Source organism: Lemur catta, chromosome 5, assembly GCF_020740605.2.
Source record: "Lemur catta isolate mLemCat1 chromosome 5, mLemCat1.pri, whole genome shotgun sequence".
Taxonomy (NCBI): Eukaryota; Metazoa; Chordata; class Mammalia; order Primates; family Lemuridae; genus Lemur; species Lemur catta.
In genome coordinates, this window is record NC_059132.1 from 109,290,528 (window position 1) to 109,304,015 (window position 13,488).

Below are 13,488 nucleotides of genomic sequence, written 5' to 3' on the forward strand. Positions count from 1 at the left end.
TTCTAGCTCATTTTAAACATTTCTTTACTAGCCAGCCCATGGAAGTAACAGAAAAATAAATGTACTCAGCACCCTTTCTTTTCTTCCTCCAGAATTATCTGTTAGGTTAAGCAGGTAAGCAATAGATTTCTGGAGTATTTTGAGTAAGAAATTTACAAATGAAAATTTAGCTTAAATTTGAATGAAATGAAGCTTAAAGTTCTATAATTTCCTGATGTTTGCCACTCAGTATCTGATATTACGGCATGCCCAACTCTACGAGCATTTCCATGACACTGGAAGCACCTTCCCAAAACAGAGTTCTAACATTGCCAGCAGCGTAACGGAGCAAGACCAAAGGCAGAACCACAGGATCAGAAAAATAAAATCAGACACATTTGGGAGAAGGCTACACTAACATTTGAGCAAACATTTCATTTGGGATCACTTTTTGAAAGACAGTAAAATGTTCCAATTAAAAGATCAAAAGAAGCAGACGGGTGAGGTGGTTCACACCTATAATCCTGGCACTGTGGGAGGCCAAGGCAGGAGGATCACTTGAGGCCAGGAGTTCAAGACCAGCCTGGGCAATGTAGTGAGACCCTATCTCTACAAAAGATTTTAAAAATTAGCCAGGTGTGGTGGTGGACACCTGTAGTCCCAGCTACTCAGGAAGCTGAAATGGGAGGATGGTTGGAGTTCAGGAACTGGAGGCTGCAGTGATCCATGATCGTGCCACTGCACTCCCGCCTGGGCGACTGAGCGAGACCCTGTCTCTTAAAAAAAAAAAAAGATCAAAAGAAGATAGTAACATAAATTGTTCTACTTGAAGAACCATAAGAAGGAACAAAAGCTGATTTTAGAATAGTTTTCCTTTAATCAAACACTCTTCTGAGAATGAAACAATGAAGGATTCTACGTAACATTTTCTAAAGTTATGTATTTTATTCATCAGATTTAACTGCTACAAAATTAGTACTCGAGAGCTGGCATAAAAACAACAGGAAGAAAAACCCAAAATGTCCTACTAGTGCCTTTCATTGTTCACATTATACCGAAGGCATCAAAGGGGAAGTAATAGTCTTGGATAATAAGTAATTTACTATATTTTAAATTTCTAGAATGACATCATCAAAAGAATAAAATTTGATGTCTAGTGTAGTAGGACAGGAGAGCAAAGATTTTCTTTTTTACATTTATACTTGGAATTAATGTCATATTACATTATTATTTTTTTTTCCAATGAAAGAGTGTAATTCTCAGCAGTAGAGATTTCATTTAGGGTAAAAGCAATTTTAATGGAGCAAATGTGAATTCAAAGCTCGGAAACAGTATAAGGAAAGATGCTCTTTCAGAATCTGAGACAGCATGTACAATTTTAGTAACAAATTTTTAGCTTGGCAAGAGGTTAACAGGTTAGCAGCAATTGGAGAAAAGAAAAATATGTAAGTGATTTAGTGATTACCGATACGGTTCAGTTTTTGTCTTTCTCAGTCTCTTCTCTTGAGGGGTCAGAGGCACCCGTTTCCAGAGCATACTCCAATCCCATGCTCCTCGGGCATACCCATCTTCATCACCACCCCCTTGGGGTACAATTTCATATGTGTTGCCATTTATGACATCTATAAGCGGCACAGTGCAAATGGTTCTGCATTGTGTTGATGATGGCAGCAATGATCGAACGTACGTACGGACACACATATTTATACGAGTTCATGCGGAAGGAAAAAAAAAGTTCTTAAGTAAACATTCAACATAAGAAAATAAAAGTAATAGTCTTTACCGATAAGGTTCAGTTTTATGTTTTCTTTTGGCCTTTTCCTTGTGGCTTAGAGGAATACGTTTCCATAGTAAACTCCAGTCCCAGGCCCCTCTGGCAAAACCATCTTCATCCCCACCTTGCTGTGGTTCAATGGAATAATCATTCCCATCTATGTAATCTATTAGAGGCACAGTACATGTAGTTCTGAAACATTTACAGAAAATGAAAAAGCATTTAAGAACCCCAAACTGATTTAGCATGCCTTTTTGTTATTGATTTGTTTTTGCACTAGGGGACTTTAAACTCTAATGGAAAATAGAGTAAATGAATGTCCCATAAAAGCCAAAGAGCCTGTTTGTGTAAGGGCGGGAGACAGGAGACCCCCCCAGACTTTCAGACAGATGTCGGGGGCAAAGCCATCTCACTAGTGTTTTCTCCTCCCTTTGGTCCCACAGGCAACTATCTCTTGGCAATTTCGCATTATTTACAAGATTTTCCTGCCTGTTATTTTCCTTCTTTATTCCTCATTAAAAAATGTGTGTGTGTTTGTGTGTGTGTGTGTGTATGTGTACAGATGGTACTTGCCACATTCTTAGCAGTTCTCCCAACTCTGTTGCTTTCTACTCCTTTGGAAACAGTTATTATGAAAATGTGTTTCTGTATTTTTACTTGATCTTCTTCCCCACTCCTTTGACTTTAAAAAACAGCTTTTATCACAAAAGACCAAAAACCAAAAAAAAAAAAATTCTACTGTACTATATTGTTGCTTTTCAAAAAAAACAAGCAAAAAAGTCCCTCAAAATCTGCTGAAGAACTTAGGAAGTGGTCTGAGAATTTAGAGCCAAAAAACTCTTATATTTAGGCATCACACAAATGTTAGTGGTATATAACCACAGACGTCGAGGCGACGTGACAAAGATAACCTGGTACTCTGCTCCTTTCAATGCTCATCTCATAATAAAGGATTTTAAAATGTATTTTCCTAAAATGGAGACTATAGCTTTTCATAAGCAGGTCAAGGTACTTTGTAGATGTTTAGACACCCAAGAAAAGGGAAACACCTATGTGGCCTCAAGCTTTAATACGGGAGGTGTGGATTCTAGAAATGTGCCTCATTCCCTGCGGAGTGTGAACTCTCACAGAGGTTCACCGTGGGACTCGAGGGGCTGCCACTGGAATCTGTGGAAACTAGATCCTACCGCCCAGAGGACGGCTAGAATTAACCTGGGAAGAGTCACCTGACACCTGGTCAGTGATCTTTCCCTACTTCTCATGACTTTCACACTTTTAAATAAATGGTGCAGTGCCAACAGTTCTAGAGAGACCTCAGTTTGACAGTTTCTTAGCTATCTGATTTAGGGCTAATTATTTAATTTCTCTAAGCCTCAGTATTCAGTCAAACGGAGATAATTATTTCCATCTTGCAGGGTTGCCGCGAGGACTGAATGAGACAGCAAGTGAAAAATGTTTATGATAGGCTCTCACATTAAATCTGCACATGAGGCTAGGCACGGTGGCTCATGCATGTAATCCCAACCCTTTGAGAGCCCAAGGTGAGAGGATTGCTTGAGGCCAGGAGTCTGAGACCAGCCTGGGCAACATAGCACGGCCTCCCTCCATCTCTATAAGAAAAATTTTAAAAATTAGCCAGGCATGGTGTCATGCATCTGCAGTCCCAGCTACTTGGGAGGCTGAGGCAGGAGGATCACTTGAGCCCAGGAGTTTGAGGTTACAAAGGAGCTACGATCGTGCCACCATACTCCAGCCTGCGCGACAGAGTGAGACTCTGTCTCAAAAAGAAATAAAAATAAATAAATAAATAAATCCACTCATGATTAAATCCTCCAAAGTCTTTCTTTGACTCATACCATTTGCCACAGGGACATGACTTATTTTCCTAGATTCTGAAATAGTCAGAATTCTGGACTAGAAGGAAGGCTTTCAGACCTAGGAACTGATGATGCCTTCTGTTATTTCTGACATTTCTGGAAATTTAATAGTGATTGCCACATTTTCATGGTATAGTTGTCTATTTCTAAACTTTAAAGTTTCTGTAGGAACTCAAAGCCTAGGCACAAGTAATAGTTGATACTTACTATCTAAAGTGATAATTTAAAAGGGAATAAAAATTGGCAGGTATAATTTTAAAGCATTTGTCCTCAAGTCTTAAGACCTCTCACCCCAGTTTAGATAGAGCAACTAAAATAGCTCTTAGAGAAGTTTCTTGGAGACAGAGGAAGTCTCAATCACCCAACCACAAGACGATTCTCCTGTGAGAAACCCTAGGTTTCTCTCAAATGCCAGACTGCCTACATTTGAATCAGCTCAAAGTATACTCATTCTAGCTCCACCCGAGGAAACAACTAACTGAGGGATAACACTTAAAACTCAACACTTGATGCACTAATAGAACTGAATCGAAGAATGAGAATATTTGCCCTTCTAGGACAAGGTTTACTTTTCAACCAGGAAAGAAAAAAAAGCAAGGTAATGTTACCTGTCCTTAGATATGGGAGCTACAAGTGGTGCATACCAGTTAACTGCCACCTCACAGTGGGCATCAAGGTATATCAAAACCTTAAAAAAAAGAGGCAGGGTGAAAGAATGCTCCTCATATATGGTACATCATATATTACACACAATTTAAAATTAGATGCTAATAAAAATTAGCATTATAGTCAATTTGACACACAAGTTATCTGTTTAAGCCAGCATTCTCATTTTAAATTAAAAAAAAAAAAGACAGGGTGATTAAAAATCTATATGATTTAGTTACCAAATCCAAAATGTTGACATTGTAGAGATCAAACGTTTCCTACCTGTCCGAGTTTAGCCTTCTGAGCACCAATACTTCGTGCTTGAATTAAACCTTCTCTTCTCTCATTTCGAAATACCTTTACAAGGCCATTCCACAGCTTAATATATTCATCCAGTTTCTCTTTTAAGTGTTCTATGAATAAAAAAATTCAATCAGTATTATAAGTTAGACTTATGTATAGAAACCAATTAATTATTATTTTTCTCAAGCAATAAGGATAGGAAATAGGTGCACTGGGTAGTCAGTAACTTTGCATGGACCAGATTGAATGTTTAATCTATTAAGAAGGAAGGTGAAGTGTATTATTTAAGTTTTGAGCTTGCTGTGTCTACAGAGAACTGGTCAGACTGAGAACTATCAAACATCCCTCTAAACATTAAATAATGATCCTGGCAACTGACAGTTAAGATACATTATAACATTTTTTTTTTTAAGTTCACACGTTAATGCCAAATCTAAAAGCTTGCAGACACAACATTTTGTTTGCTATCGGCAAAAGCACCGGCGCTGGATTTCCGAGGATGCACCGCCTGCGAGTGAGATTCCGCAGCCTCCCTGGAATCCGCACGGGCTGCAGGTTATTAACACTTGTTTCTGGGCCATCTTTCTCCAGCCACAGTCAGGGCTGAAAGCTGCCGTCTTGGTGTGACGAATATGGTTCCCACCAAGCTGGCAAATGACAACAAAAGGAGGGTGGGGGGGACGATGGGAAATTACTTAACGGGTACAAAGTACATTATCTGCGCAATGGATGTGCTAAAAGCACAGACTTCACCACTACACAACATCTATGTACAAAATCGCACTTGTACCCCTTAAAGTTTTACAAATAAAAAAATAAAAATCCCATTTTCACTGTATCGTAGGCATCAACAAGTGTACATAATTATATTAGGTTATAATTACATACTTATAATATATGCTTCTAATTTAAGAGAGGAAATTTTGTGTTATAAAAACCACACACATCTGGCAAAGTTCCCATTTTGGCTTCCCACTGTAAGAGACCAGCTTTTGTTTGTATCACTCTGAGTCCATGAAGTTGTCTCACCACGGCCAGAACAAGCTCCTGGATCCTTTAAAGAAGCTTCTTGCAGACACAAAAATTGTTTCAAAATTATTTAAAACTTTGGCCCATGAATACACAATCACAAAAAAAAATTGCTGTATTTAGAGATGAGCTAGTGGTTAAATGGGCAAATCAGATTGTACACTTAGTATTTTACTCATTTTAGGGAATTTATTATTAGCAAGACACCCATAGATGGATATTTGGAATTGAGAAAAAAAATTTCCCTCTTTTTATTTTGGCACCCAGTTTTAGTTAAGCATTAAAAAAATAAAATGCTTGTGCTTAATCATGTTTTTTCCCCAGAAAACCCAGGTAATTTTCCCTTCAAGTTTTTTATTTTTTAAAAAGCCTTTATCCAGTGGTACAATGGGGCAACTATAGTTGACAATAGGTTCCTGTATTTCAGAATAGCTAGAAGTTTTCAAATGCTCCCAACATAAAGCAATGATGAATGTTTCAAGTGAATCTTGTCCCAGTTACCCTGATTTGATCATTGCATGTTGTGTGCTTGTTTCAAGATGTAACATGTACTCCATGAATATGTACAACTATTATGTATCAATAAAAAATAAATAAATAAAAAGCCTTTATCATCTTTTTCTTCTTTTTTAAGCCTAGTACAGTCTTAAATTATTTTTTAAAAAGCCTTTCTGAATTCCCTTAGGACCTTTTTTGGATATGCGACCTAAACAAGCCTTAAATAAATTTTTACGGACAGAAATGAGTTGTTGGCCTGTTCTTCAAATTTAGATTCTTGATTATTATGGCCCCAAAGGGGAAATAGTGAATCCAGTGACTACTGGCTTCTCTGGGATCTTGCACTGCAGTAGTGAACTGCATTAGAGTCCAAAATACCCACTGCCCTTCCTGGGTGCAGACAATCTTCCCCTAATCCACCAATGTCAGGCTGAGTCACCTGACTTGCCGTGGCCAAAACAATGTGGGTCAAAGCTTTTTTATGAAGCATTATAAAAAGGTATTTTCATGCTTCCCTTCACTTATAACCTTATATTCAGTGGTGTCACTACTTGTACACAAAAATTCTATGCAAACAACCTGTTATTATTGAATACTCTGAGCTCTTTGGTCAATTTTCAAAGGCTTCAGTTCAGTTTTGTAACAAGCAAAGAGGAATAAATAAGTATCCAGATTTGGGTTTTGTTAGCATAATTACATTTTTAACATACTGACTTAGCATCTGAGCAATAGCATTATCTACCTTTTCATGTTAATATCATTAAGAAGATATACTTAACTACTAATTAAGTATTTAAAGAAAAAATTTAAAGTTATAATAACTTTAAAAACCCATGTATCTGGAAAAACCACTGCTCAACCACTCTCTTGCCAAGTTGAACCAAGACTAACCGATGCCTCCCTAAATGCTGTAATAACTGGCTCCTAATAAAGAATAAAAACCATAATTTCCTTTTATTCAAAATTCTAAGTCAAATATAGAACAAAATAAGGTTTAGAAGATGCTTTCTATTACAAATAAAAACAGTTCCCAGTTCTGGTCAAATTCAATATTTGCATTATCATTCAAATGTAAAATATAGGCTATGAAATAGGTATATGGATTTCAGTTGGAAAAGTACAGATGGAGCTTCATGTGGCAGCTCAATATACGTTTTGTATATCATAAACTGCAATATACATGCAATTGCATTTTTTCAGTCATTCAATGAATGACCTCTATGATTAAACTTTTGCAAAATCCAAGCCCCAAAGAATTGGTACAGTCTGAGATAGTGGTTAAAGATACAGACTTATGAGCCTACGGATTTAGATGCTAATTACTACCTCTGTGACTTGGCAAGTTACTTAACGTTTTTGAGCCTCATGTGTAAAATGGAGATAATAATAATTTTTACTACCAAAATTATTGTATTAAATGAAACAATTCATATATTAATATGATGCTTGGCATGGTGTCAATTTGTTGCTAATAGATGCTATCAATGGATGTTAAGTTTTAAAAAACTATTTTGAGATTTCATTTTTGTAGTTACATTTTTGTAGTTACTCATAATTAACTCATTTTATAGACAAAATGTTACTTCTATAGCCATTACCTTTGTTACTGAAATCATCGATTAATACAATTTCTGCTAAATATTTCCTTGGAGTCCTTTTAATCACACTGTGGACTGTTCTCATGAGGGTGGACCAGCCTTCATTATGGAACACAATGACAACGCTCGAAGTGAGCAGGTTTTCATCATAATGCCAATACTTGCATCTGCAAAAAGAAGATTTCAGCATGTTTATTTAGAGGCAATCTATAATGCTTGGCTCCAACCTTGCCATGGTTATATTTTCTGATTAAATTAAGTATTATTGACTTAACTAAGGTAAATGAATGAAATACAACCCTTAAAATTTTAACAAAAACACAAGATAGAAGAGAGGAGCTGCTATGAGATAAAGTTGCTCCTACATAAAGCTACTTCATAACCAACATTTAGTGTGTGATAAAAAGAACTAATTTGTGACTTTATGCCAAGGATGCTTAAGATAGTATCTACAGCTATCAGGCTGGGTTTTTTTTCATGACTTAGATCTCAAGTTTATTTTTCTTTTTGAAACTTGAGCTATTGGTGCAAGAGATTCATTTCATTTGTTGTAAATAAACCACTATATTACTGTGTTTGAAAGCTATCCTGTTCTATATGGATAAAATACTCAGAAAAAAAATTAAACAGGTTAACTTAAGGCATATAGCAAGCACTCAAATATTTATTGTTGGATGAATAAAGAAAATTCTGATATTGCTTAGAGTTATTAGATTGGCTAAAGTCAGATCTTCAGCTATTGTACAACTATTTGTTTCAGCTATTTGAAACAACTGTAGCAGGAATAAAGTTGTCAGAAGCCTCTCTTTTTGTTGTTGTTGTTTTGAGACAGGGTCTAGCTCACTGGGGCTTTAGTACAGTGGCGCAATCACAGCTCACTGCAATCTCAAACTCCTGGGCTCAAGCAATCCTCCTGCCTAAGAAAAAGCTCTTCTTAACCAGAAGAAACCAAAAACAGGGCCCAATGAAGACTCAAGAAGCCAGGGAAGGCTCAGTGAGTTTCACAGAAGAAAGATGCTGAAAGAGGGCCCTAAAGTATAACCCAAAGTTGGGAGGGGCCAAAAGCTCTCTCAGAATAGTAAGTTTAAATATGTAAGAGTGGAGAAACGTAGATATTATAGGAAGATGTGATAAGTGTTTCTGGAGAGAAATCAGCACAGGCAGAGCAAGGTGTGTCTAATTTTAGATAGGTAGCAGTAATAATCCCAAAACACACATTGTGACCCAGATAGAGACTCAGGCAACATTCTTCTTCATCTGATTCTAACCACTGCACTTACAGTAGCAGAACTGGGTGGGAAGGACAGCAATTTTGATTTATAACAAACACCAGAATAGGTGAAAATATTTAAAACATGACGGAAATTTGGGACTTGCTGATTTCTAAGACAGGAGACGCAACTTGGGAAAATAGGCAAGGTAGGAACTTTGAATGGGAGACAAAGAGGAGTTGACAACATAGAGGGACTGAAAGAGCGAGGAAGAAGGCAGGCTGGAGACAAAAGACCAGGCCCATGAGGGACACTTCACTGTCCCAGGCATCGCCAGGTGGAGACCACCTGAAGGCCGTGCATTCTCACAGAGGATGGGGTCGAGAGAGCTGGAACAGGGGTGTTTTCCATCTCCTCTCTCCTATGCAGTTTAGAAGTAATAATTAAAAAAATGTAAACTAGATTGTGTGCCAGTAACAACTCTTGGTGTATATTTTTATTACTTTTCTTATAGTCATTGTCTTAAGAATTAGAAAAGTAATAGTACACAGCTTGTATAAAATCCAAATAATAGAGAAGTTTATAAAATAAAGGTCAAAGTTACCTCTCTACCTGTCTCCAACAGCTTTTGTCACACACATCCTATCATCTTGCTCCCTCTAGATTTTCCACTTTCCCCATTAGAATTTCTACTTCCCTTTTCTGCGGAAAAGGAATGTCCCCTGGTAGGCGTAAAATCTCACCTCCTAGAGGAAATTATTGTTAATGGCTGTGTATTTTTTTTGGATTTTTTAATACTCATGCAGACATATGTTTGTATTTATATACAACATATATTCAGATGACTGTATACAGACTTATCTAATTCTTTTTACCGACGGTATAACATGGCTGCTCCATAATCTATTTAATCATTTCCTTATTGACAGGCATTTTGGTTGTTTCTACAAATAATGTCACAGTGATCACCCTCACGCCCTTGCACGGGAATCTCCCCTGTGACCTGCTGGGGCCGCGAGCTCATTCAGAGCAGGAGCCCCGCAGCCAGCACGCAGCAGCTGCTCCGTAATTCTTCACTGATGGCTTCGGGGATAACATTTTTGAAACCCCTCTTGATGCATCATTTTCTTCTCTCGGTAATGTCCACTCTCTACCCTACAATCTTCCCCTTCTGAGGTGACAGTACTGAAAGCCCGTGAGAACCAGCAAGCGCGCGGGCTCCGCGGTGCGTGAAGGCGGGAGCTTCGTCTCCCGCAGACAAGGGGAGGAAGCGAAAGCTCCCAGCAGGGCCAGGCCCGGGGTCCCCAGGGGACCGGCCGCCGGAACGTGACCCCAGCAGGCGAAGGAGGGCGTCTGTGCCCAGCCCGCGTTTCCGAGCCTTGGGAGGGGACTGCCCGGTGCAGGTGGCTCCGGCTGGGAGGGAGGCCTCGCCGAAGCCTGCAGGCAGGAGGGCTGGGGTCGCCTCCCTGTCCCAGGATGGAGCCGCAAGTGCCCACGTTCTCTCGGTGGGGACCCGGAAGGCCGCTGAGAGTAGGAAGGCTTTCATTGGCCACCATCGGCCTGAACGCAGGGCTGGTGGATTACAACCGGTATCTGAAGGGAGTGGCAGTTTTGGGGCCTGAGCCCTTGCCCCGTGGGATCTGATGCCATCTCCAGGTAGGTAGTGTTGGAGTTGCGTTAGACACGTCCAGCTGGGGTCCCCTGGTGTGTGGGGAAAAACCCTCAGTCTGGTCACAGAAGTCTTCTGTGTTGATTGTTGAAGTGTGAAAACAGAGAAAAAAACATGGTTTGGGAATTTTCCCCAAAACAGTCCTAACGAACGCAACCAGGTGAGAAGGGTGTGTCCTCCGGGCCGAGACACTGTGAGAGAAGATGTAGGCGAGAATGTCACAGGTGACAGATGTTAACAGTGGTTACAGGGGATGACTCTAGTTCCCTTTGGTGAGGCTGTCAGTGGCATCGGGGGCTCAGGCCACGGGTCAGCGCACACTGGCTGCACGAGCAGAGTGGAGAGACCACCTCGGTGAGCCAGAGAGAACACGAGCACCTGGCGGGAACCCAGGCGAGGGTTCAACACCCTGAGTTGATTCCCAGAACTAGCTGTGAAGAATTTGAAGGAGCTGAAATGCTTGCAGAGTAGACAGTGTTTGAGCCAAATAAATGGTGATTTTGCTATTAGTTATTGTGATCTCATTTTATCCCAGACTGGGGAAATGCAGTTTGAACAGCTCTTGTTTCTCCAAAGCACTTTCATACACATTGGCTCATCTGAGTTTCACAGTAACCCCGTGAGGTAGAGAGGGCAGGCATTACTATTATTATTTCATTTTCTACATAAGGAAACAGACATTGTTAGGTTATATGACCTCTTCAAAGTCACACGGTGACCTTTGACTGTAACTTCAAGTTTCTTTCTCTAAACCACAGGTTTACTAAGAATTACATATAAATAAATGCTTAAAAAACAAACAGGAAAATGGATTCCTTGCACTCACCCCACCCCCAGGGAATGCATGGCCAGTAACAACATGACTGCACACAGCTCGGAGGATTTCTGCTTGATTTTAAGGGTTGAGGACACTAAATATGTTAAGGAAAATTAAGAATGCTGAACTATGTCTTTTGGGTAGCTGTTTTCAAATTTCCTTTTTTTGAAAAGGAAAGCATACTCCGACAGATGTGTCCAGTTAATTATTTGACATCTCAAACCACAATTTAGAAAAAAAATCTGGCAGGGAGTCCTAGGAATGGACATATGTTCTTGTATGTTTCTTCAAAACTCCCTGGGAAAGGAAAAAAGAACATATCACAGTGTGAGCCATACGTTTGTAGCTATATTGGACTCTCATGTCCAATATGACTTACATACCACACTCGGTGCTACAAAAGTACAGCTTATCAAACACGGAACAACAGGAGTAAGGAGCCACACTGGGTGCCGGCATGCATGTAAAGACGCTGTAACAGCATGAGGAAATACAGGTTTGCATCTTTGACTTAGTTAACAATCGATGCTGCAATTTGTTCCACAAGGGACTGTGGGCAGCTTACACATGAAATGAAACAATATTACAACAGTTAAAATAGGAGGAGGAAAAAAGATGGATAAAGAATGAAGGAGGGGAAAAAAGGAGGAGGAATTAAGAATGCGGGTTTAGAAGTGTACACCAGAGGGCGCCGGGCTCCTGGTGCACAACCCTGGGGCACCGGCCACAATAAGCACGATGAATGGCGCCACCTGAGTTGTGCAGCCTGGTGGGCTGGGCACCCCCTTCCACCCCCCAGATACTTCTTGTGGGGGGAGCCACAGTTTGGCTTGAATTTTCTAGCAAGAAAACCTGGTCAGGTCTGTGTTTAACAAATCAGTTGTTCAGAAGAAGTACAATATTCTTGGTGTGAAGACCAGATGGGATTTTTTTCTTTTTAATAGGGGGCCTCCTTATGGTAAACGCAGTAATGAGTTTTGCTGGACTGTTTTTCATGAAGGCTTCTATGGAGACCGATGGCATCGTACCAAAGTGCAAGTCCGGAAAAACAGTTGTGCAGAGAACAAGTGGGGAATTTAAGTTCAACACAGATTTGAAAATCACACTTTACAAACATTCCTTAAAATGTTTATTGAGTCATCTTCTAGTCCACGTTTCATCACTCAGTGAGTGATTATATGCCTTCTGAATGTTCTCTAATTATAATAACCATATGAGGACATTCATTTCCAAAAGTAAATTTCAACACTGTTAATGACTGAAGAAGAGATACAAGCTTACAGTAGTTGTATAACTTTAGGTTGGGGTTAGTAAATCATTTCCCAATAGAAAATTGTTAGATACTGCAGGAGTTATCAAGACAGGTTGTATAATATTTACTTACGGAAGCCTTGAACATTGATTCATATTAATCAATGTAAGTACCAAAATGAGGAGATGCATAGATCATTTTTGAAGACTTGCTCAACTATAAAACTCCAATTACAAATGTGGAAAAGAGTATACAATATATGAGTTAGCGTTTATTAATTCATAGAATAAGCAATTTCTAATTGGCTATATTTAGTAATTTACCTTGTTAAAGTTATTAGAAAACCAAGTAGTTCATTTAGCAGATAATATAATTGATACATATGAGATGTTCAACAAATATTGTAGAGCAGAAAATTTATTTATACTATTTCAAAAAATCATTAAAGTAGTCCACCTCTTTTCTGGCATTAATTGAGTTTTTACTTCTCTCTAACATGTTTACTTCATTATAATTTTCCAGAAAATCAAATCCTTTTGAGGCTAATGAGTCACCAGGAGTTAGCTGAAGTTAGTTATCAAATAGTTAGTTCATGGCTCAAAGATGGAATTATGAAGTAAGAACTGAGAGGGTATGTTAATTTTCACCCTGAAGAAGGCAAATGCCAGAAAATCTCAATCCAAAATTTTGGAAAACATTTTAGTTCACTTAAAATCTGGCAGGGAACCCAAGGACTTAACATATGTGAACACTACAAGTGAGCTACAATTAACTGTCATCTTAAAACAGTACCAGTTTGTTCCCTCCTCAGCATCCCTGGATGTCTAATAGTC

General features: G+C 39.1%; 1 protein-coding gene across 6 annotated transcripts in view; it reads right to left on the minus strand.

Annotated features, from left to right (window-relative positions):
* Positions 1 to 13,488, minus strand: part of GALNT7 (polypeptide N-acetylgalactosaminyltransferase 7) — a 122,391-nt gene that overhangs the window by 19,174 nt on the left and 89,729 nt on the right. For 4 of the 6 annotated variants that reach the window (XM_045552496.1, XM_045552497.1, XM_045552498.1 and 1 more), the window contains 4 exons: positions 7,707 to 7,873; positions 4,561 to 4,691; positions 4,239 to 4,318; positions 1,445 to 1,627 (listed from right to left, as the gene is read on the minus strand). In XM_045552496.1, the coding sequence (XP_045408452.1) occupies positions 1,445 to 1,627; positions 4,239 to 4,318; positions 4,561 to 4,691; positions 7,707 to 7,873 (561 nt within the window). Of the gene's footprint in view, positions 1 to 1,444; positions 1,628 to 1,762; positions 1,946 to 4,238; positions 4,319 to 4,560; positions 4,692 to 7,706; positions 7,874 to 13,488 lie in introns of all 6 variants that reach the window. The other 2 variants (XM_045552495.1, XM_045552494.1) reach the window with 1 other exon arrangement.